This window comes from Branchiostoma lanceolatum, chromosome 1 (assembly GCF_035083965.1).
Source record: "Branchiostoma lanceolatum isolate klBraLanc5 chromosome 1, klBraLanc5.hap2, whole genome shotgun sequence".
NCBI lineage: Eukaryota > Metazoa > Chordata > Leptocardii > Amphioxiformes > Branchiostomatidae > Branchiostoma > Branchiostoma lanceolatum.
Genome location: NC_089722.1, coordinates 15,242,408 through 15,266,569, shown reverse-complemented (window position 1 = coordinate 15,266,569; position 24,162 = coordinate 15,242,408). Strand labels below are relative to the sequence as shown.

Sequence of the window (24,162 nt, the reverse complement as noted above, 5' to 3'; positions counted from 1 at the left end):
TGCAATTTCCGTGTCAAAATTACCTACATAAAAAAAACGTACGATTTCTCGTCCAAACGTCACGTATAACAGGTCATACGTCACATAAGGCATATACGTCACGTACTAAACGTGACATACATATGTCGTGGCATTTTTAGATCAAAATATCGTATCTACGTAGACGTCACGTTTTGTGGTTATACGTTACGCACATAAATGGGTTATGTTAACGTACCACGTTAACGTAACGTATGTAGGCCCTTCAAGTTATTATAACAACGTTAACATAACGTAGTCGTAGTTATCATAACGCATTACGTTAACGTAACATAGTCATTTACGTTATCATAACGCAGAGCGTTAACGTAACGTACACTAGAGTGAACCTTTATAATAGGCGTGTTCTGTTTACGTCATTGGTTTATGTTGTGTATAACGTCTACGATAGACGCGTTCTGGTGACGTCATCAGTTTATGTTATGTACAACGTGTATGATAGACTTGTTCTTGTGACGTCATCAGTCTATGTTTTGTAAAAGCCGCAGCACACAATGTATTAGTGTGGGTACAAAGTAGTACGGACACAATTTTTGATGCCTGGCTAGAATATCCTATGTGAGCATTTGCCAGATTTAAACTGTGCCGTGGGATATACTGTCTGAATTGATGAATTGAATTGTGAACCATTCTGTTCGTGTATATTCGAAAGTGCGCCATACTACGCGTCAACCCGTTCATTGAGTGAACTCAACAGATAGGCGATGCTCTTGTCGACTGTCCGCATCAAATCGTCGTCCAAATGCCCGAAGGTCGCGTACAGTCTTCCTATCCTCTGCCTCGTATTCGCTCAGACTTGACCACAAGCCCTTTGCAAAATCCTTCGAGCGGCTCTTGAAATGTAAATCCTCCAGGGAACGGAGAACTTTCTCGTCCCGGCGCAGAGAATCGTAGTGGGCCTCGACCAACGCCATGAGGTCCCTTGTGTCCCTTCACGGGTAGAGAACAAGCAGGACTGTGAGTACTTGGAACCTGCCATCATGGATCCTAGCGCGATGCCGGAAGCGGTGACCTTGAAGGACGAAGACGAACACGAGCAATTTTAGAGACAACGGACCGCTGTGGCCGGCACGCACCCTGTGACCGCCGAGTGGCTGTCGGCGGAAGTGGTCTGAGCGGAGATGCAGACGGGGGGGGGGGGGGAGGGGGGGGGGGGGGGGCGGGGGGACACGTGCTCAGGACCCGTATGTCGGGGCGGAGCTTGACCACGGAGACGCCAGACTACGCGTCAACCCTTCCATGGTGATCAGCCATTGGTTGGAAATCAAGGTGGTCGTGAGCTCGCTGCTTGTGTGGATTACCGCCCAGCGGGCCGGGTGACAGTTTGCAGTTCACCATACTTACCAATGTAAAGACGCATTGCATTATCAGAATATGAATTTACATGAATGTTATAGCCGACTTGATGGATAAAATATGGGGAAGTATAGTAGAGCATTTTTCATCGATTGTGTAACTATTGTGACATTCGTCCCATTCTCATCCATTTGAAACCTGAAATTGTTGTCTGGCCTTGTTTAGATTTATGTGGGTGAGGATATGGAGGGATCACTATGTACTTCTGTGGAATACTGCCATACGGAAATAATGTTTTGGTCTGTCTATTACAATAAAAAAATGTGATGGGCGATGGTTTTAATCCCATATATGACCGCGGCTACAAGTATCCGCGAGAACTAACAGACACAATAGCTGCCCGTACACATCGATTGTACTCGAAGATTCCCTCTCATGAACTTTCCAAGCCCCTTTGTGTCGATTATGTAGACACTCGGGCAGATCACACAACAAGGTGGTCTTTATACAACCATCAGAGAATCACACCTTTTTGTCTCCAATTGGCTTATCACAATACAAACTAATGCACCTGGTAGGGAGAGCGGCAAAAAAAAAACCGGGTCACTATCTTCTACTCTCCAAGCAGAGGTTAGTGGGGCAGATCGTCACCGTTTTATCATATGCCCCGTGGTTTTAGTTTGGATGGGGCTAGCGGACAAAAAACGGGGCATATATTATGATAAAACGGTGACGAGCTGCCCCACAAACCTCTGCTTGGAGAGTAGTAAGGGACAATTAGAGAAGCCCGCGGCCGTCGCTCAGAAAAAAAAAGATCTTTCATTGCCTCCATTGCAGACTCCGTCCGGCCAAGGAGGTTGGTGAGGTTGTTTACTTTCAAGTTAAAGCTTTACTATTACATTTTTTTTGTTATTGCTGGCCTTCTCGGTCTTCCCGGACAGCAATAAGAAGAAGAAAAATGTAATGGTAAAGCTTTAACTTAACAAAGAAAACAGCCGTAAGAGTCTGAAATGGAGGCTAGATCTTTCAACCAATATCGATCTTCTAGGAGCTCTTCATATCTGCTTTGAAGCCCAAGCATCTGCTTGGATCACAAATATCTGATGGATCCCAAACATCTGCTTGGAGCCACTACCATGTGCTTTTCTAGATAATTTTCCATTGCTCCCAAGCAGATCTATAGGTCCCAACATCTGCTTTGAGTCCCAACATCTACTTTAAGCCTCTATTATCTGGTCGGAGCTCCAAACACCCAATGGAGCAGAACGAGAAAGGCACAAGCCTCACTCAGAGTGCCAGCCCTTTTTAGCTTTCCACGTCCGCTCGCCACGACCCGCTACCTGGCTGAAAAAAAAGAGCTGACACTCAGCAAGTACTCAGGCTAGAAAGGCATATCTATATATAGAAAGCACATGTTAGTGGCTCCAAGTATATGTTTGAGCTCCAAGCAGGCCCTATCTCCATAGCCAACCCCCTTCATACAGCTGACTCTATTTGGCCAATTTCTACTATTTTCCCAGCGACCCGCAGAGACTGATAGAGAAACTTTTATTGTGAGAACATTTACAAGGCTCAACCATAAAACCTCCTTGGCTCAACCAAGGCGCGAACCTCCCACTGGGACGTGCGCGGGTGACTGGGTTTGTGCCAGAAATCGGTCATAAAAAGATTAGTAACCCGGACATTCGTACGGCTGTTAACATTACCACGCGCGAGGAGGGGAGGCGACAATACAAAAGGTCACTATTGAATAGAAATATTCCGCCCTGTTTGAGTTATCGCACATCTTATAATTAGGTTGCAAAACATACTTCTTCTTCCAGTTTGATACGGTCTTCGCAACATATAGATCTGCTTGGAGATTATGGCACATCTATGATCTAGAAAAGAACATATTGCAAGCAGATGTTTGGGCTCCAAGCAGATGTTTGGGCTCCAAGCAGATGTTTGGGATCCAAGCAGACAGTTGGGATCAAAGCAGATGTTTGGGATCCAAGCAGATGCAGAGAGCTCCAAGGAGATCGATATTGGGTGAAAGATTTAGCCTCCATTGAAGACTCCTTCCGGCTATTTTCTTTTTCAAGTTTTACTATTACATTTTTCTTGTTGCTGTCCGGGATTAGGACCGGAAGGCCAACAATAAGAAAGAAAAAATGTTATAGTAAAGCTATAACCTGACAAAGAAAACAGCCGGAAGGAGTCTGCAATGGAGGCTATGAAAGTTACGGCCGGGCTTCTCTTAGCATACTACTCTGCAAACATAGGCTGGTGGAGAGTTTGTGACCTTGTTATCAAATGCCCCGTTTTTTGGCCCGCTCTCCCCACCAGGTGCAAGTTTGTGATATTTACTGGAGACAAAGAGGTGTGGCTCTCTGATGTTTTATGACAGGAAGATTGTAAAAAGACCACCATGTGTGGTCTGTCAGAGTGTCTAGCCGATCGATGGAAATATGTGCGCAAACAGTCATACCTTTATGAGTGGATTCACTTGAAGTATGGTCCAACACTGCGCAACTTTAAACCCCTAAGAAATGTATGGTGCTGACTATGTCTTATGAAGAGCCCACCTCCCCCTCCACCCATAACTCTCGGGGGCAAACCCCTTCTGATCCCTTCTGGCAGTGATCGCTGCTAAAGTGTTGGGAATCTGGTTTCAGTCTAATCTGAAATGGGACAAACAAGTCTGCGAGTTTACCAAGTAGGCCAACAAATTTATGTTTATGCTCCGGAGACTTAAGACGTTCGGTCTTTCGACGGCAGATTTGGTGACCGTGTACTGCGGCTAGACCTATCCTGGAATACTGTGTACCCGTCTATTAGCCTCTACCAGTCTCTGCGGGTCGCTGGGAAAATAGTAGAAATTGGCCAAATAGAGTCAATTGTATGAATGGGGTCCGCTATTATGGAGAGAGGGTCCAATAGGCCGTAGCCGACTCCCTTCATATAATTGACTCTATTTAATTTCTACTCTTTTCCCAGCGACCCGCAGAGTATCGTAGAGCCTATTATAAAAGTACAGGGGAGTTGATACCGCCGCCCGTTACGAACAAAAACATTACTTCCGTGTGCCAGCATTTATAGATCAGCAGAGATTGTACCCGTATACAAAACTCCATATCCTGGGATACCAGGCACCGTATATCATTCCACAGAGGTACATAGTGATCCCTCCATATCCTACATAAATCTATATATTCCAGATCCAAACAAGGCCAGACAATAATTTTAGGTTCCAAATAGATGAGAATGGGACGAACTTGCATCTGGTGGGGAGAGCGGGCCAAAAAACGGGGCATTTGATAAAAGATCATAAAAAGGTCACAATCTCCCACACAAACTTTTGCTTGGAGATTAGTGAGAGACAGCCAAAGAAGCCCGGCCGTCACTCAGAAAAAATATATTTCATAGCCTTCATTGCAGACTCCTTCCGGCTGTTTTCTTTTTCATGTTATAGCTTTATCATTACATTTTTTTTCTTATTGTTGGCCTTCCGGTCCTAATCCCGGACAGCAACAAGAAAAATGTAATAGTAAAACTTGAAAAAGAAAATAGCCGGAAGGAGTCTTCAATGGAGGCTAAATCTTTCACCCAATATCGATCTCCTTGGAGCTCTCTGCATCTGCTTGGATCCCAAACATCTGCTTTGATCCCAACTATCTGCTTGGATCCCAAACATCTGCTTGGAGCCCAAACATCTGCTTGGAGCCCAAACATCTGCTTGGAATATGTTCTTTTCTAGATCATAGATGTGCCATAATCTCCAAGCAGATCTATATGTTGCGAAGACCGTATCAAACTGGAAGAAGAAGTATGTTTTGCAACCTAATTATAAGATGTGCGATAACTCAAACAGGGCGGAATATTTCTATTCAATAGTGACCTTTTGTATTGTCGCCTCCCCTCCTCGCGCGTGGTAATGTTAACAGCCGTACGAATGTCCGGGTAACTAATCTTTTTATGACCGATTTCTGGCACAAACCCAGTCACCCGCGCACGTCCCAGTGGGAGGTTCGCGCCTTGGTTGAGCCAAGGAGGTTTTATGGTTGAGCCTTGTAAATGTTCTCACAATAAAAGTTTCTCTATCAGTCTCTGCGGGTCGCTGGGAAAATAGTAGAAATTGGCCAAATAGAGTCAGCTGTATGAAGGGGGTTGGCTATGGAGATAGGGCCTGCTTGGAGCTCAAACATATACTTGGAGCCACTAACATGTGCTTTCTATATATAGATATGCCTTTCTAGCCTGAGTACTTGCTGAGTGTCAGCTCTTTTTTTTCAGCCAGGTAGCGGGTCGTCCTCGTGGCGAGCGGACGTGGAAAGCTAAAAAGGGCTGGCACTCTGAGTGAGGCTTGTGCCTTTCTCGTTCTGCTCCATTGGGTGTTTGGAGCTCCGACCAGATAATAGAGGCTTAAAGCAGATGTTGGGACTCAAAGCAGATATTGGGACCTATAGATCTGCTTGGGAGCAATGGAAAATTATCTAGAAAAGCACATGGTAGTGGCTCCAAGCAGATGTTTGGGATCCATCAGGTATTTGTGATCCAAGCAGATGCTTGGGCTTCAAAGCAGATGTGAAGAGCTCCTAGAAGATCGATATTGGTTGAAAGATCTAGCCTCCATTTCAGACTCTTACGGCTGTTTTCTTTGTTAAGTTAAAGCTTTACCATTACATTTTTCTTCTTCTTATTGCTGTCCGGGAAGACCGAGAAGGCCAGCAATAACAAAAAAAATGTAATAGTAAAGCTTTAACTTGAAAGTAAACAACCTCACCAACCTCCTTGGCCGGACGGAGTCTGCAATGGAGGCAATGAAAGATCTTTTTTTTTCTGAGCGACGGCCGCGGTCTTCTCTAATTGTCCCTTACTACTCTCCAAGCAGAGGTTTGTGGGGCAGCTCGTCACCGTTTTATCATAATATATGCCCCGTTTTTTGTCCGCTAGCCCCATCCAAACTAAAACCACGGGGCATATGATAAAAAGGTGACGATCCACCCCACTAACCTCTGCTTGGAGAGTAGAAGATAGTGACCTTTATATCAAATGTCCCGGGTTTTTTTTTGCCGCTCTCCCTACCAGGTGCATTAGTTTGTATTGTGATAAGCCAATTGGAGACAAAAAGGTGTGATTCTCTGATGGTTGTATAAAGACCACCTTGTTGTGTGATCTGCCCGAGTGTCTACAAAATCGACACAAAGGGGCTTGGAAAGTTCATGAGAGGGAATCTTCGAGTACAATCGATGTGTACGGGCAGCTATTGTGTCTGTTAGTTCTCGCGGGTACTTGTAGCCGCGGTCATATATGGGATTAAAACCATCGCCCATCACTGCTTTTACATTGTAATAGACAGACCAAAACATTATTTCCGTATGGCAGTATTCCACAGAAGTACATAGTGATCCCTCCATATCCTCACCCACATAAATCTAAACATTTCAGATCCAAACAAGGCCAGACAACAATTTCAGGTTTCAAATGGATGAGAATGGGACGAATGTCACAATAGTTACACAATCGATGAAAAATGCTCTACTATACTTCCCCATATTTTATCCATCAAGTTGGCTATAACATTCATGTAAATTCATATTCTGATAATGCAATGCGTCTTTACAGAAAGTATGGTGAACTGTAAACTGTCACCCGGCCCGCTGGGCGGTAATCCACACAAGCAGCGAGCTCACGACCACCTTGATTTCCAACCAATGGCTGATCACCATGGAAGGGTTGACGCGTAGTCTGGCGTCTCCGTGGTCAAGCTCCGCCCCCGACATACATGTACGGGTCCTGAGCACGTGTCCCCCCCCCCCCCCCCCCCACCGTCTGCATCTGCGCTCAGACCACTTCCGCCGACAGTCACTCGGCGATCACAGGGTGCGTGCCGGCCACAGCGGTCCGTTGTCTCTAAAATTTCAAGTTTTTCTAGCTCGTGTTCGTCTTCGTCCTTCAAGGTCACCGCTTCCGGCATCGCGCTAGGATCCATGATGGCAGGTTCCAAGTACTCACAGTCCTGCTTGTTCTCTACCCGTGAAGGGACACAAGGGACCTCATGGCGTTGGTCGAGGCCCACTACGATTCTCTGCGCCGGGACGAGAAAGTTCCCCGTTCCCTGGAGGATTTACATTTCAAGAGCCGCTCGAAGGATTTCGCAAAGGGCTTGTGGTCAAGTCTGAGCGAATACGAGGCAGAGGATAGGAAGACTGTACGCGACCTTCGGGCATTTGGACGACGATTTGATGCGGACAGTCGACAAGAGCATCGCCTATCTGTTGAGTTCACTCAATGAACGGGTTGACGCGTAGTATGACGCACTTTCGAATATACACGAACAGAATGGTTCACAATTCAATTCATCAATTCAGACAGTATATCCCACGGCACAGTTTAAATCTGGCTAATGCTCACATAGGATATTCTAGCCAGGCATCAAAAATTGTGTCCGTACTACTTTGTACCCACACTAATACATTGTGTGCTGCGGCTTTTACAAAACATAGACTGATGACGTCACAAGAACAAGTCTATCATACACGTTGTACATAACATAAACTGATGACGTCACCAGAACGCGTCTATCGTAGACGTTATACACAACATAAACCAATGACGTAAACAGAACACGCCTATTATAAAGGTTCACTCTAGTGTACGTTACGTTAGCGCTCTGCGTTATGATAACGTAAATGACTATGTTACGTTAACGTAATGCGTTATGATAACTACGACTACGTTATGTTAACGTTGTTTGTTATAATAACTTGAAGGGCGTACATACGTTACGTTAACGTGGTACGTTAACATAACCCATTTATGTGCGTAACGTATAACCACAAAACGTGACGTCTACGTAGATACGATATTTTGCCACGACATATGTATGTCACGTTTAGTACGTGACGTATATGCCTTAGGTGACGTATGACCTGTTATACGTGACGTTTATGGCATCATTTCCGTGTCAAAATTACGTACGTAAAAAACGTCACGTTTTGGCGTTTATACGTGACGTATTGGGGGTCAATACGTCACGTATGAAAGGCCTACGTCACGTATGCCGGAACGTACGGATACGTGACATACATATGGTTTTGCAATTTCCGTGTCAAAATTACCTACATAAAAAAACGTACGATTTCTCGTCCAAACGTCACGTATAACAGGTCATACGTCACATAAGGCATATACGTCACGTACGAAACGTGACATACATATGTCGTGGCATTTTTAGATCAAAATATCGTATCTACGTAGACGTCACGTTTTGTGGTTATACGTTACGCACATAAATGAGTTATGTTAACGTACCACGTTAACGTAACGAATGTAGGCCCTTCAAGTTATTATAACAAACAACGTTAACATAACGTAGTCGTAGTTATCATAACGCATTACGTTAACGTAACATAGTCATTTACGTTATCATAACGCAGAGCGCTAACGTAACGTACACTAGAGTGAACCTTTATAATAGGCGTGTTCTGTTTACGTCATTGGTTTATGTTGTGTATAACGTCTACGATAGACGCGTTCTGGTGACGTCATCAGTTTATGTTATGTACAACGTGTATGATAGACTTGTTCTTGTGACGTCATCAGTCTATGTTTTGTAAAAGCCGCAGCACACAATGTATTAGTGTGGGTACAAAGTAGTACGGACACAATTTTTGATGCCTGGCTAGAATATCCTATGTGAGCATTAGCCAGATTTAAACTGTGCCGTGGGATATACTGTCTGAATTGATGAATTGAATTGTGAACCATTCTGTTCGTGTATATTCGAAAGTGCGCCATACTACGCGTCAACCCGTTCATTGAGTGAACTCAACAGATAGGCGATGCTCTTGTCGACTGTCCGCATCAAATCGTCGTCCAAATGCCCGAAGGTCGCGTACAGTCTTCCTATCCTCTGCCTCGTATTCGCTCAGACTTGACCACAAGCCCTTTGCGAAATCCTTCGAGCGGCTCTTGAAATGTAAATCCTCCAAGGAACGGGAACTTTCTCGTCCCGGCGCAGAGAATCGTAGTGGACCTCGGAGCGTGCACGTCCGACCCGACACTTGCCAACGCCATGAGGTCCCTTGTGTCCCTTTACGGGTAGAGAACAAGCACGACTGTGAGTACTTCATGGAACCTACCATGATCCTAGCGCGATGCCGGAAGCGGTGACCTTGAAGGACGAAGACGAACACGAGCTGGAAAAACTTGAAATTTTAGAGAGAACGGACCGCTGTGGCCGGCACGCGCCCTGTGATCGCCGAGTGACTGTCGGCGGAAGTGGTCTGAGCGGAGATGCAGACGGGCAGACGGGGGGGGGGGGGGGGGGGGGGGGGGGGGCGGCTGGGGGTCACGTGCTCAGGACCCGTATGTCGGGGGCGGAGCTTGACCACGGAGACGGAAATCAAGGTGGTCGTGAGCTCGCTGCTTGTGTGGATTACCGCCCAGCGGGCCGGGTGACAGTTTACAATTCACCATACTTTCTGTAAAGACGCATTGCATTATCAGAATATGAATTTACATGAATGTTATAGCCGACTTGATGGATAAAATATGGGGAAGTATAGTAGAGCATTTGTCATCGATTGTGTAACTATTGTGACATTCGTCCCATTCTCATCCATTTGAAACCTGAAATTGTTGTCTGGCCTTGTTTGGATCTGAAATGTTTAGATTTATGTGGGTTAGGATATGGAGGGATCACTATGTACTTCTGTGGAATACTGCCATACGGAAATAATGTTTTGGTCTGTCTATTACAATGTAAAAGCAGTGATGGGCGATGGCTTTAATCCCATATATGACCGCGGCTACAAGTACCCGCGAGAACTAACAGACACAATAGCTGCCCGTACACATCGATTGTACTCGAAGATTCCCTCTCATGAACTTTCCAAGCCCCTTTGTGTCGATTTTGTAGACACTCTGGCAGATCACACAACAAGGTGGTCTTTATACAACCATCAGAGAATCACACCTTTTTGTCTCCAATTGGCTTATCACAATACAAACTAATGCACCTGGTAGGGAGAGCGGCAAAAAAAACCCGGGACATTTGATATAAAGGTCACTATCTTCTACTCTCCAAGCAGAGGTTAGTGGGGCAGATCGTCACCGTTTTATTATATGCCCCGTGGTTTTAGTTTGGATGGGGCTAGCGGACAAAAAACGGGGCATATATTATGATAAAACGGTGACGAGCTATCTGGTCGGAGCTCCAAACACCCAATGGAGCAGAACGAGGAAGGCACAAGCCTCACTCAGAGTGCCAGCCCTTTTTAGCTTTCCACGTCCGCTCGCCACGACCCGCTACCTGGCTGAAAAAAAAAAAAGCTGACACTCAGCAAGCACTCAGGCTAGAAAGGCATATCTATATATAGAAAGCACATGTTAGTGGCTCCAAGTATATGTTTGAGCTCCAAGCAGACCCTATCTCCATAGCCGACCTCCTTCATAAATGAATGAATGAAGACCTTTATTGCACATTTCTGCCACACTTGGCTAAGTACAGGTCACAACAAAATATAATGCAAGTACAGTTAGCGGATACAAAAGAATATGACTATCATTGAATAAATTCTACTTCTCCTCGCTTTTCGGTTATAGTGGATATAAAAGAACAGACGTGTTTTTCAATGGGAGGTTTGTCTAGTCGCATTAGAAATATGAATTTTTGAACAGTACTTAAATGTGTGAAGTAGGGAAATAGGTTTTCTACAAGTTTATACAGTTCATTTCTTTCTTTGGTATATAATACACATTCTACCACAAAATGACATTCGTCTTCTACTCTATTCAAAGTACAATGTTTACATAATCGTTGTTCTAGAGGAGTGCGGGTATGTCTTCCCGTTTCAATATGTAGTTTGTGGCAGCTGATTCTTGGTCTTGTGACTGCATTCCTGACCCTCATATTTGAATTACTTAGATATTTTTCTTCATTATAAGTAGTTTTGAATAATCTATATGATCTTAACTTATTTTTGGAAGCCCCACCTTTGTTGTCGTTATGTATTTCTTTCAGAAACGTTTGGAAGTAAATGTCTTTTATCCGTTGGCCAATGGAACTAACAATTTGTAACGTATTTGAATTATATGAAATTGGTAGGTGCCATAAGAAAGCAAACCCGCTCTCCTCTAAAGACTTACGTATTCCTGTCGCCCAACATTTCACACCAGATTTGTCAAGATCTAACTGACAGCAGAAAGCATCTGCTTGAAAACTGTCGGCTGACACATTTTGGCGAAGTCTAAGGAAATATTTGACGACATTTTTATTTATTGGTTCGGCATTTAGCGAAGCATCCACTTGTATTGGGTATCTTCCTAATTCCGCCCTTGCAGCTAGGCTGCAAGCAGACCTAGGTACACGTAATGATTGTTTGCAGAATTTTAAATGAACTGATTCAATTGGACAGGAATTTGAACTTTTGAATGAACCCCATATTTCAGAGCCATACAGCTGGCTCTATTTGGCCAATTTCTACTATTTTCCCAGCGACCCGCAGAGACTGATAGAGAAACCTTTATTGTGAGAACATTTACAAGGCTCAACCATAAAACCTCCTTGGCTCAACCAAGGCGCGAACCTCCCACTGGGACGTGCGCGGGTGACTGGGTTTGTGCCAGAAATCGGTCATAAAAAGATTAGTAACCCGGACATTCGTACGCCTGTAACATTACCACGCGCGAGGAGGGGAGGCGACAATACAAAAGGTCACTATTGAATAGAAATATTCCGCCCTGTCTGAGTTATCGCACATCTTATAATTAGGTTGCAAAACATACTTCTTCTTCCAGTTTGATACGGTCTTCGCAACATATAGATCTGCTTGGAGATTATGGCACATCTATGATCTAGAAAAGAACATATTCCAAGCAGATGTTTGGGCTCCAAGCAGATGTTTGGGCTCCAAGCAGATGTTTGGGATCCAAGCAGATAGTTGGGATCAAAGCAGATGTTTGGGATCAAAGCAGATGCAGAGAGCTCCAAGGAGATCGATATTGGGTGAAAGATTTAGCCTCCATTGAAGACTCCTTCCGGCTATTTTCTTTTTCAAGTTTTACTATTACATTTTTCTTGTTGCTGTCCGGGATTAGGACCGGAAGGCCAACAATAAGAAAAAAAATGTAATGATAAAGCTATAACATGAAAAAGAAAACAGCCGGAAGGAGTCTGCAATGAAGGCTATGAAAGTTACGGCCGGGCTTCTCTTAGCATACTACTCTGCAAACATAGGCTGGTGGAGAGTTTGTGACCTTTTTATCAAATGCCCCGTTTTTTTGCCCGCTCTCCCCACCAGGTGCAAGTTTGGGATATTTACTGGAGACAAAGAGGTGTGGCTCTCTGATGTTTTATGACAGGAAGATTGTAAAAAGACCACCATGTGTGGTCTGTCAGAGTGTCTAGCCGATCGATGGAAATATGTGCGCGACAGTCATACCTTTATGATCAAGTGGATTCACTTGAAGTATGGTCCAACACTGCGCAACTTTAAACCCCTAAGAAATGTATGGTGCTGACTATGTCTTATGACGAGCCCACCTCCCCCCTCCACCCATAACTCTCGGGGGCAAACCCCTTCTGTTCCCTTCTGGCAGTGATCGCTGCTAAAGTGTTGGGAATCTGGTTTCAGTCTTATCTGAAATGGGACAAACAAGTCTGCGAGTTTACCAAGAAGGCCAACAAATTTATGTTTATGCTCCGGAGACTTAAGACGTTCGGTCTTTCGACGGCAGATTTGGTGACCGTGTACTGCGGCTAGACCTATCCTGGAATTCTGTGTACCCGTCTATTAGCCTCTACCAGTCTCTGCGGGTCGCTGGGAAAATAGTAGAAATTGGCCAAATAGAGTCAATTGTATGAATGGAGTCCGCTATCATGGAGAGAGGGTCCAATAGGCCGTAGCCGACTCCCTTCATATAATTGACTCTATTTAATTTCTACTCTTTTCCCAGCGACCCGCAGAGGCTCGTAGAGCCTATCATAAAAGTACAGGGGAGTTGATACCGCCGCCCGTTACGAACAAAAACATTACTTCCGTGTGCCAGCATTTATAGATCAGCAGAGATTGTACTCGTATACAAAACTCCCTACCCTGGGAGACCAGGCACCGTATATCATTCCACAGAGGTACATAGTGATCCCTCCATATCCTACATAAATCTATATATTCCAGATCCAAACAAGGCCAGACAATAATTTTAGGTTCCAAATAGATGAGAATGGGACGAACTTGCATCTGGTGGGGAGAGCGGGCCAAAAAACGGGGCATTTGATAAAAGATCATAAAAAGGTCACAATCTCCCCCACAAACTTTTGCTTGGAGATTAGTAAGAGACAGTCAAAGAAGCCCGGCCGTCACTCAGAAAAAATATATTTCATAGCCTTCATTGCAGACTCCTTCCGGCTGTTTTCTTTTTCATGTTATAGCTTTATGATAATATCAGGTGTATTATCATAATGATATCAGGTGTATTTGCAGCCAGTGCCACAGGCAGGTACCCAATGTGTAGGGTAATGAGGCTGTTTAACGTGTTCGAGGCACCTCCTCGAGCACGGGACCCCCGTTTTACGTCCCTCCCGGAAGACGATTTCGTGGAAAGCTTCGTGAGGCTACAGCAATCCGGACGTCCTTGGTTGGTCCCCCATCCAAGCACTGTCCGGACCGCGCGTTGCTTAACTTCCGAGATCGAGGGATCGGGTGTATCCAACGCGCCACGCGGCCGTAGCTATCATTACATTTTTTTTCTTATTGTTGGCATTCCGGTCCTAATCCCGGACAGCAACAAGAAAAATGTAATAGTAAAACTTGAAAAAGAAAATAGCCGGAAGGAGTCTTCAATGGAGGCTAAATCTTTCACCCAATATCGATCTCCTTGGAGCTCTCTGCATCTGCTTGGATCCCAAACATCTTCTTTGATCCCAACTATCTGCTTGGATCCCAAACATCTGCTTGGAGCCCAAACATCTGCTTGGAGCCCAAACATCTGCTTGGAATATGTTCTTTTCTAGATCATAGATGTGCCATAATCTCCAAGCAGATCTATATGTTGCGAAGACCGTATCAAGCTGGAAGAAGAAGTATGTTTTTGCCACCTAATTATAAGATGTGCGATAACTCAAACAGGGCGGAATATTTCTATTCAATAGTGACCTTTTGTATTGTCGCCTCCCCTCCTCGCGCGTGGTAATGTTAACAGCCGTACGAATTTCCGGGTTACTAATCTTTTTATGACCGATTTCTGGCACAAACCCAGTCACCCGCGCACGTCCCAGTGGGAGGTTCGCGCCTTGGTTGAGCCAAGGAGGTTTTATGGTTGAGCCTTGTAAATGTTCTCACAATAAAAGTTTCTCTATCAGTCTCTGCGGGTCGCTGGGAAAATAGTAGAAATTGGCCAAATGAGTCAGCTGTATGAAGGGGGTCGGCTATGGAGATAGGGTCTGCTTGGAGCTCAAACATATACTTGGAGCCACTAACATGTGCTTTCTACATATAGATATTTTTTTTCTAGCCTGAGTGCTTGCTGAGTGTCAGCTCTTTTTTTCAGCCAGGTAGCGGGTCGTGGCGAGCGGACGTGGAAAGCTAAAAAGGGCTGGCACTCTGAGTGAGGCTTGTGCCTTTCTCGTTCTGCTCCATTGGGTGTTTGGAGCTCCGACCAGATAATAGAGGCTTAAAGCAGATGTTGGGACTCAAAGCAGATATTGGGACCTATAGATCTGCTTGGGAGCAATGGAAAATTATCTAGAAAAGCACATGGTAGTGGCTCCAAGCAGATGTTTGGGATCCATCAGATATTTGTGATCCAAGCAGATGCTTGGGCTTCAAAGCAGATGTGAAGAGCTCCTAGAAGATCGATATTGGTTGAAAGATCTAGCCTCCATTTCAGACTCTTACGGCTGTTTTCTTTGTTAAGTTAAAGCTTTACCATTACATTTTTCTTCTTCTTATTGCTGTCCGGGAAGACCGAGAAGGCCAGCAATAACAAAAAAATGTAATAGTAAAGCTTTAACTTGAAAGTAAACAACCTCACCAACCTCCTTGGCCGGACGGAGTCTGCAATGGAGGCAATGAAAGATCTTTTTTTTTCTGAGCGACGGCCGCGGGCTTCTCTAATTGTCCCTTACTACTGTCCGCTAGCCCCATCCAAACTAAAATTACGGGGCATATGATAAAACGGTGACGATCTGCCCCACTAACCTCTGCTTGGAGAGTAGAAGATAGTGACCTTTATATCAAATGTCCCGGGGTTTTTTTCCGCTCTCCCTACCAGGTGCATTAGTTTGTATTGTGATAAGCCAATTGGAGACAAAAAGGTGTGATTCTCTGATGGTTGTATAAAGACCACCTTGTTGTGTGATCTGCCAGAGTGTCTACAAAATCGACACAAAGGGGCTTGGAAAGTTCATGAGAGGGAATCTTCGAGTACAATCGATGTGTACGGGCAGCTATTGTGTCTGTTAGTTCTCGCGGGTACTTGTAGCCGCGGTCATATATGGGATTAAAACCATCGCCCATCACTGCTTTTACATTGTAATAGACAGACCAAAACATTATTTCCGTATGGCAGTATTCCACAGAAGTACATAGTGATCCCTCCATATCCTAACCCACATAAATCTAAACATGTCAGATCCAAACAAGGCCAGACAACAATTTCAGGTTTCAAATGGATGAGAATGGGACGAATGTCACAATAGTTACAGAATCGATGACAAATGCTCTACTATACTTCCCCATATTTTATCCATCAAGTCGGCTATAACATTCATGTAAATTCATATTCTGATAATGCAATGCGTCTTTACAGAAAGTATGGTGAATTGTAATCTGTCACCCGGCCCGCTGGGCGGTAATCCACACAAGCAGCGAGCTCACGACCACCTTGATTCCAACCAATGGCTGATCACCATGGAAGGGTTGACGCGTAGTCTGGCGTCTCCGTGGTCAAGCTCCGCCCCCGACATACGGGTCCTGAGCACGTGTACCACTTCCGCCGACAGTCACTCGGCGATCACAGGGCGCGTGCCGGCCACAGCGGTCCGTTCTCTCTAAAATTTCAAGTTTTTCCAGCTCGTGTTCGTCTTCGTCCTTCAAGGTCACCGCTTCCGGCATCGCGCTAGGATCATGGCAGGTTCCAAGTACTCACAGTCGTGCTTGTTCTCTACCCGTGAAGGGACACAAGGGACCTCATGGCGTTGGCAAGTGTCGGGTCGGACGTGCACGCTCCGAGGTCCACTACGATTCTCTGCGCCGGGACGAGAAAGTTCCCCGTTCCCTGGAGGATTTACATTTCAAGAGCCGCTCGAAGGATTTCGCAAAGGGCTTGTGGTCAAGTCTGAGCGAATACAAGGCAGAGGATAGGAAGACTGTACGCGACCTTCGGGCATTTGGACGACGATTTGATGCGGACAGTCGACAAGAGCATCGCCTATCTGTTGAGTTCACTCAATGAACGGGTTGACGCGTAGTATGGCGCACTTTCGAATATACACGAACAGAATGGTTCACAATTCAATTCATGAATTCAGACAGTATATCCCACGGCACAGTTTAAATCTGGCTAATGCTCACATAGGATATTCTAGCCAGGCATCAAAAATTGTGTCCGTACTACTTTGTACCCACACTAATACATTGTGTGCTGCGGCTTTTACAAAACATAGACTGATGACGTCACAAGAACAAGTCTATCATACACGTTGTACATAACATAAACTGATGACGTAAACAGAACACGCCTATTATAAAGGTTCACTCTAGTGTACGTTACGTTAGCGCTCTGCGTTATGATAACGTAAATGACTATGTTACGTTAACGTAATGCGTTATGATAACTACGACTACGTTATGTTAACGTTGTTTGTTATAATAACTTGAAGGGCCTACATTCGTTACGTTAACGTGGTACGTTAACATAACTCATTTATGTGCGTAACATATAACCACAAAACGTGACGTCTACATAGATACGATATTTTGATCTAAAAATGCCACGACATATGTATGTCACGTTTAGTACGTGACGTATATGCCTTATGTGACGTATGACCTGTTATACGTGACGTTTGGACGAGAAATCGTACGTTTTTTTATGTAGGTAATTTTGACACGGAAATTGCAAAACCATATGTATGTCACGTATCCGTACGTTCCGGCATACGTGACGTAGGCCTTTTATACGTGACGTATTGACCCCCAATACGTCACGTATAAACGCCAAAACGTGACGTTTTTTACGTACGTAATTTTGACACGGAAATGATGCCATATGACGTTTGGACGAGAAATCGTACGTTTTTTTATGTAGATAATTTTGACACGGAAATTGCAAAACCATATGTATGTCACGTATCCGTACGTTCCGGCATACGTGACGTAGGCCATTCATAGGTGACGTATTGACCCCCAATACGTCACGTATGAACGACAAAACGTGACGTTTTTTACGTACGTAATTTTGACACGGAAATGATGCCATAGTATGTCACGTTTAGTACGTGACGTATATGCCTTATGTGACGTATGACCTATTATACGTGACGTTTGGACGAGAAATCGTACGTTTTTTTATGTAGGTAATTTTGACACGGAAATTGCAAAACCATATGTATGTCACGTATCCGTACGTTCCGGCATACGTGACGTAGGCCTTTCATACGTGACGTATTGACCCCCAATACGTCACGTATGAACGACAAAACGTGACGTTTTTTACGTACGTAATTTTGACACGGAAATGATGCCATACACGAACTGTGTGTTATTGATGTAGCTCAAGTCTTGTGCTACCTCTGAACGAAGTTAGTGAAAATGTATTAAAGCATTGTAGATATGGTTGTGGTTGTGATTGTAACGTTTCATTCATATTCTGCCCCTCATAGAGGTTGTTTTCTTCTTACGAATTCATGATTATGAAGATCAACAAAACAACTGCTACAGCACAGAATGCTACTTTAGCCAATGGCATATCTGAACAAAAGACATTTTGTGTAAATTAATTGCCCATTTCACCAGTGCAATTTTCCACTACCTCAACTGCCTGAACGAGATCGATCGGCCAACCTGATTGCATCACCAAACGGCGCTGGAATCAATTGCGCCCATTGCCACTGACTATAGGTGTGATGGAGGGGTTGGCAGACACTCCAATACCAGCTGTAAAATTTATAGAGCAATGGATACACTATAAAATGGATATTGCATAAAACGGGTCACTTCGTATATTTCGCCCATAAAGAATCAGGAGAGAGTTATGTGTAGCTCTCTTCTCCATCCAAACTGGAAGAAGGTCTGGGAATTTTGAATGGGGACTACATCGTTGCAAGAATTAATGCTGACATAATGTTTGCTGAATGGCATATCCTTTGTTGCAGGATATTTCCTATACTAGCAGTAATGTGAAACGTATTCTCATCTATTTCTTTACTGAAAATTGCCCAAAATAGACTGATTTGTGTTTGAAATTTCCAAATGTAATGCCACACCCCAAAATTCAGTCATATGGATAGAGCCAGTTCCTTTCCTGCCATTTCCGCAGCTAGTCCTGTGTCAACTAGCCTGGGTGCCATCCTATTTCTACCGGGGCCCCTACATTTGCGAATGTAGGAGCCCCGGTAGAAATAGGATGGCACCCAGGCTAGTGTCAACAACTAAAGTCATTCGTGCCTGAAAAGTCTTAAGTCTTTGTCAAGAATCTCAATAATGGTATCCTATTCATCTCCCTTTATCGCTTGAACAGCTAGGGCCTCTTCTGCCAGGGTTTTGCTGTGGATCTCTACGATGAACTTTGATCGAATTTTTTCCCCTCCTACGTTATAAGGCATGAGCAGCATGCAGGACACAGAGCTTTATTTTAGAATCCTCTGGAACGTTTTCTCTAAGAATCAACTTAATCCTGTAAGTACAGGACAAAGAGCTTAAGCAATCATCTTTGTTTGACGCTCTTTCGTTTGGTGCATTGTTGTGTTACCAGTGCAAAGTGACGCTCCTTGACTTCATTACTGGCGGCTTGTTATGTCCATACAAAAACCAGTCATACGTAAGTTGGTAAACATTCAGAGTAATTCTATCAGAGTGGTGTAATTTCATGACCTGAAGTGTTGTTATCGGTATGGCGGCACGCCACCTCCACTTTCAAAAGGTAACAGGATAACGTAATGGGTATTCTAAACCAATTTGATATCCAATACGTCTTCTGATTTGATAAGACATTATAATGGATTATAACGGCTCTAGAGCCAGGAAAAGCATTTCAATCCTAAGTAACCAAAACCATACACCTAATGCTTAAATCCATATTCTTTTAGTTTAGTCTTGATCATGTATTGCATAGAATAACTATATGGTGCATTCTGCATTGACGACTACAGCAGCTGTGTTTATCTTTCCAGTGAATGCTGCAGTGTACCGAAGCAAGCCCCAGCCGATCTCGGTGCTACTGGGCGGCAGTGCTACCTTACCTTGTGGATTTGATGATCTAAAGGAAAACGAGGCGGTTCACTGGCTTGGCCCCCCAAACCTACACTACATCTCCGAGGGAAGTTCTGTGTCTGGAAAGTATCCAAGAATGTTCATCACCGGCGATGGCAACTCAGGAGACACCACGGGCGTGTATAACCTGAACATTAGGGACGTCAGGTTGGAAGATGAAGGGGTCTATCGGTGTAGCACATTTTCATTGAAGGACCCAGAGGATGTCAAGCTTACTGTCATAGGTCAGTGTGAAGGAATCAATATGGTTACTAGCTTGCTAAAAGAAGATACATATTTTATGCTCGTGCGCTGACGGCTAAAGCAATTTCAACCTTTTAGGAGAAACAATTACATTTAGGAATGATGCCAGAATGCGATATTTCATACTTCCGGTGCTTGATCAAATACATTTCAACACTCTGCCCTTATCAATGATGTATCTAGATAACTAATTGGAAATAGGCATTTATGAGTTGAACATTTCTGTTTTACCAGTTCCACCGCTGACGCCACCTATCATCATAGAGAGGTTCGCAAGCCCCAGAGTGGCGGGACAAGATTTACAGTTGACCTGCCGATCTGAAGGAGGCCGCCCGCTGCCTTCACTGGCATGGTACAACGGCACAACACGGCACTCTCGGTTTGCACACGCTGCAGAATCTACGGACGATGATATGATAGAATATGACATGTACGTGCCATACTTAACAAAGTGGGATAACGGCATAAATATGACCTGTGTGGCTGACCAAGGATTACCCTCATTAGTAATTCCACAGAGGACCTCCATCACCATGAACGTGCTTTGTAAGTTGGCCAGAATTTGCTATGCAGAGTATGCATATAATCCACAATAATACAATGTTTGGCTAACTTTGAGATTATAATGAAGATTACTACAAGATTAAAGAAATACTTCCGTGAATAGTTTAATTAGGTTGGTGAATAACTGAATGGCAAGGTATATTCACAAAGAGCCGACGTTTCGATGACTATTGCCCTGATGAAGATGACAGACTGTCATCGAAATGTCGGATCTTTGTAAATACTTTGTTGTGAATAAAGGAAACTTGCTATATAGATATAATGTTATCAGAAAATGCATAGTTTGGCAAAATCCAATAATACCGATACCACAACTTTGTCACCCTACAGTTACGACCAGTAGACATCTAATGAATGTACTAGGCAAATACACTCCGAGGTTAGGTTCCGGCTGTTGTTTTTTTCAATTTGGCTGGCGGAAAAAAGAGAAACCTGACAAAATAGAAAGCCCGAGAAAAACGCATGGAAAGACGCCAAAAGCCAGCCTGAGTTGAACCTCTGCTTAGAGAGTACCTTTTGTAGGACACATCAACATACAAATTAATGTACAGGCATCGCGGATGTATACTGTCAATATTGTTTGTTTGTTTATTGTTTGCATGCATGTGTACAATTATAAAACCATAGATAAACAAGGCAAATAAAACATGAAGGGGGGGCTAGAAGCCTATGTGGCTTTTCGTGTGCCCCCCTCGAAACTAGACAGTGGTTATACATAATCAAAACGAAGCAAAGTTAACGAAAGGACAAATGGAAATTATACCATAAATCCTAATGATACAAATGGAAAAGAAGAGGAAATAGTAAGTAAAGTTTGAGTTGTAAACATCATATACAAGTTATAAAGACAGATCAAAATGATACAAAAATGATAATCATGTGAATTATTTTGAAATCATTATTTGTGCTATATTTTGCTAAATCAGATCCTCCGAAGGTGTACGTCCCGCAGTCTTACTTCAGAGTACGAGAAGGTGAGCCGGTAAACCTGACCTGCACGGCAGAAGGAAACCCCGTACCTGTAGTAACGTGGAAGAGGTTAGGGGGCGCTCATTGGCGGGGAAACAACGACAGGTTTGGAAGCCAATATCTGACGAAGAAGTGATTGTAATATTTCTTACATTTATCATATATAATATGAAATCATCTTAATTTTTATATACGATGCTCACGTCGTCTTGGTTCTGGACCGTAGCAATTTACATTCCAATGTTATTTAATTCGCATACCAGTAGATATGCAAGAACAGCAATATTTCCATACATCAGAATGATTGTTCCCGGCTCGCTTTGTTATTCTTCCATAAAACAATTTTCTTTTTGAGTTTTAGATCTAAGATGCTTTCCACATGTATATAATAGGACGTTCTATTTTTGAGTTGGCAATATTTAGTACTGTGTATTTTACAGGGGACACTCGGACATAATCAAGGCAGTGTCCAGATCAGACGTTGGAACATACCAGTGTAAAGCTGACAATGGTGTCGGTTCCGACGTAGGTTCCATAAGACTGGACATCTTGTGTAAGCATATTCCTTTTGAATTTATTCTGGTTTATTGTCAAACCTTATTCGTACACCAAATGTCGTGTGAAGATTAATATTTATCTTGAAATGTCCTTAGCACGAATGTGACGATATCACAAAGTTCACGGTGGATACTGCTATGTTGTTCTCTCCAGATCCTCCATCAATTAAGGAAACCTTTGATGAAACAGTCAACGTGCTTTACGACAGTGAAGAGGAGTTTTTCCTGGAATGTAAAGCGGACGGGAATCCGACCCCCCGCGTGAGGTGGAGGCGGAAGAACACAGACCTGTACTTCAACAACCCGTTACGCTTCTCACGTCTGGACTATCAAACAGAAGGGACGTACGAGTGCGTGGCGGACAGCTTGGCATTTTCAGAGAGTGTTAAAGAAGCAGTGATAGATGTCATTGGTACGTAGTACCTACATTTTTATCTGATAATCTTCAACCACAAATTCAAATGCCACTTTTAATAACTCAAGGTCAGCTTGGCGTAGTTCATGAGATAAATACTTCTAGTCTGGTTACGATCAGAAAATCAAAAGCCCCTGTAACAGTGTATAAGGTCGTTCACTATTCCGTGTACGCATGCGCAAGGTCAAGGGTGAAGGCACTTGACCTGTAAACAGTTCTCGACCATCATTTCTATATACATGTCCAGACTCCGTCTGCCGATTTGCATAACAATGTCGGACGTGTTTTTAAATGTCTAAGCGGCCTTTACCTTTGACCTTGCGCATGCGCACTCGGAATTGTTAACGACCTTATTATGTATTGCAAGCAACTTCATTCAATAGCTTGGTGTCAATTATGACAGTAGTGTGACTGCAATTTGTTAGCTAGAATTTCTGAAGGCTTTTTACCAGTAGTGCCAATGTCATCCCAAGTGTTTATTACTACCCAAGGTAGACCAGACATTCGTGGAGACCCAGAGACGGCACACGCCACACAGGGGAGCTCCGTCACACTGCTATGTGAAGTGACCTCTGACCCGCCCCCTGATAGCATCATCTGGTCCTGGCGGAACCCTGAAGGCAGGGAGATTACACTCACGGGGGGATCTGTGGACGGACTCACAATAAGGGGGAAGACGACCGATGACTACACGGAGAGTTTAATGATCCTTGATCACGTCAGCAGTGCTGGTTCCGGGGATTATATATGCAAGGCCACAAACATGTTTGGATCGGACACAAGGGAGTTTCGAGTTATGGTGACAGGTCAGTAAAGGTGATAGATAATAAGGAGTTAATTCCTAAATATAGTATTACAGGGATGATAAGGAAGGGATGATGAGATATAGTCATAAATTTATATCTAGAAGGATTCATTGTTCTGTAATTATAATTAATGCAACTGTGATGACATGTTGATAGTGAAAATGTTGTTTTTCTTTTGATAGTGATTGTTTTGTTAACAATCACCCTCAAAAGAAAACAATTTCAAAGTGCGTAATGATCACATAGGCATATAAACTATTATGTGTTAGACTTTAAATGACATATTTACTAAAGGTCTTGAAATGGCGAATTTTGGATGCATCTGTACTGTCGTAATCCAAACCTTGTATTGAAAAACACGTTTGTTCTTTTTTATCTACTATAACCGAAAAGCGAGGAGAAGTACAATTTATCTTAAGATAGTCATCCGTTTTTTTATGCGTTAACTGTACTTGTTATTTTGCTTTGTTGTGACCTGTACTTAGCCAAGTGTGGAAGAAATGTGCAATAAAGGACTCCATTCAATAATTCTATTGTATTGTATAATCGCTCGGTTTCTTCAATGCCCAGGGCCTCCCGTCATCATGATTGCAGTTATTACCGGTGTTCTTGTGGTATCAATTCTTCTGACACTGGTGGCTATCATCTTCATCGTACGGAGAAAGGATCTTATCTGTGGAAAGAAAGAGAAAGGCAAGCAAGTTCTTACCCTTAAATAATTGTCATCCCTACTCGTTTGCAACATCGATTTATTTCAAGAAAAGTCCGTTGGTATTTGAACTAACGTTTAACGT

General features: G+C 43.6%; 1 protein-coding gene across 1 annotated transcript in view; it reads left to right on the top strand.

Moving 5' to 3' along the window:
• LOC136436873 (kin of IRRE-like protein 3) overlaps window positions 1–24,102 on the top strand; it is a 42,437-nt gene extending 18,335 nt beyond the window's left edge. The window contains exons 2-8 of the mRNA XM_066431255.1: window positions 19,715–20,038; window positions 20,292–20,603; window positions 21,548–21,695; window positions 22,031–22,143; window positions 22,302–22,559; window positions 23,054–23,368; window positions 23,939–24,102. Of these exons, the coding sequence (XP_066287352.1) occupies window positions 19,715–20,038; window positions 20,292–20,603; window positions 21,548–21,695; window positions 22,031–22,143; window positions 22,302–22,559; window positions 23,054–23,368; window positions 23,939–24,087 (1,619 nt within the window). The 3' untranslated portion in view covers window positions 24,088–24,102. The remainder of the gene's footprint in view (window positions 1–19,714; window positions 20,039–20,291; window positions 20,604–21,547; window positions 21,696–22,030; window positions 22,144–22,301; window positions 22,560–23,053; window positions 23,369–23,938) is intronic.
• The last annotated feature ends 60 nt before the right edge of the window (window positions 24,103–24,162 follow it).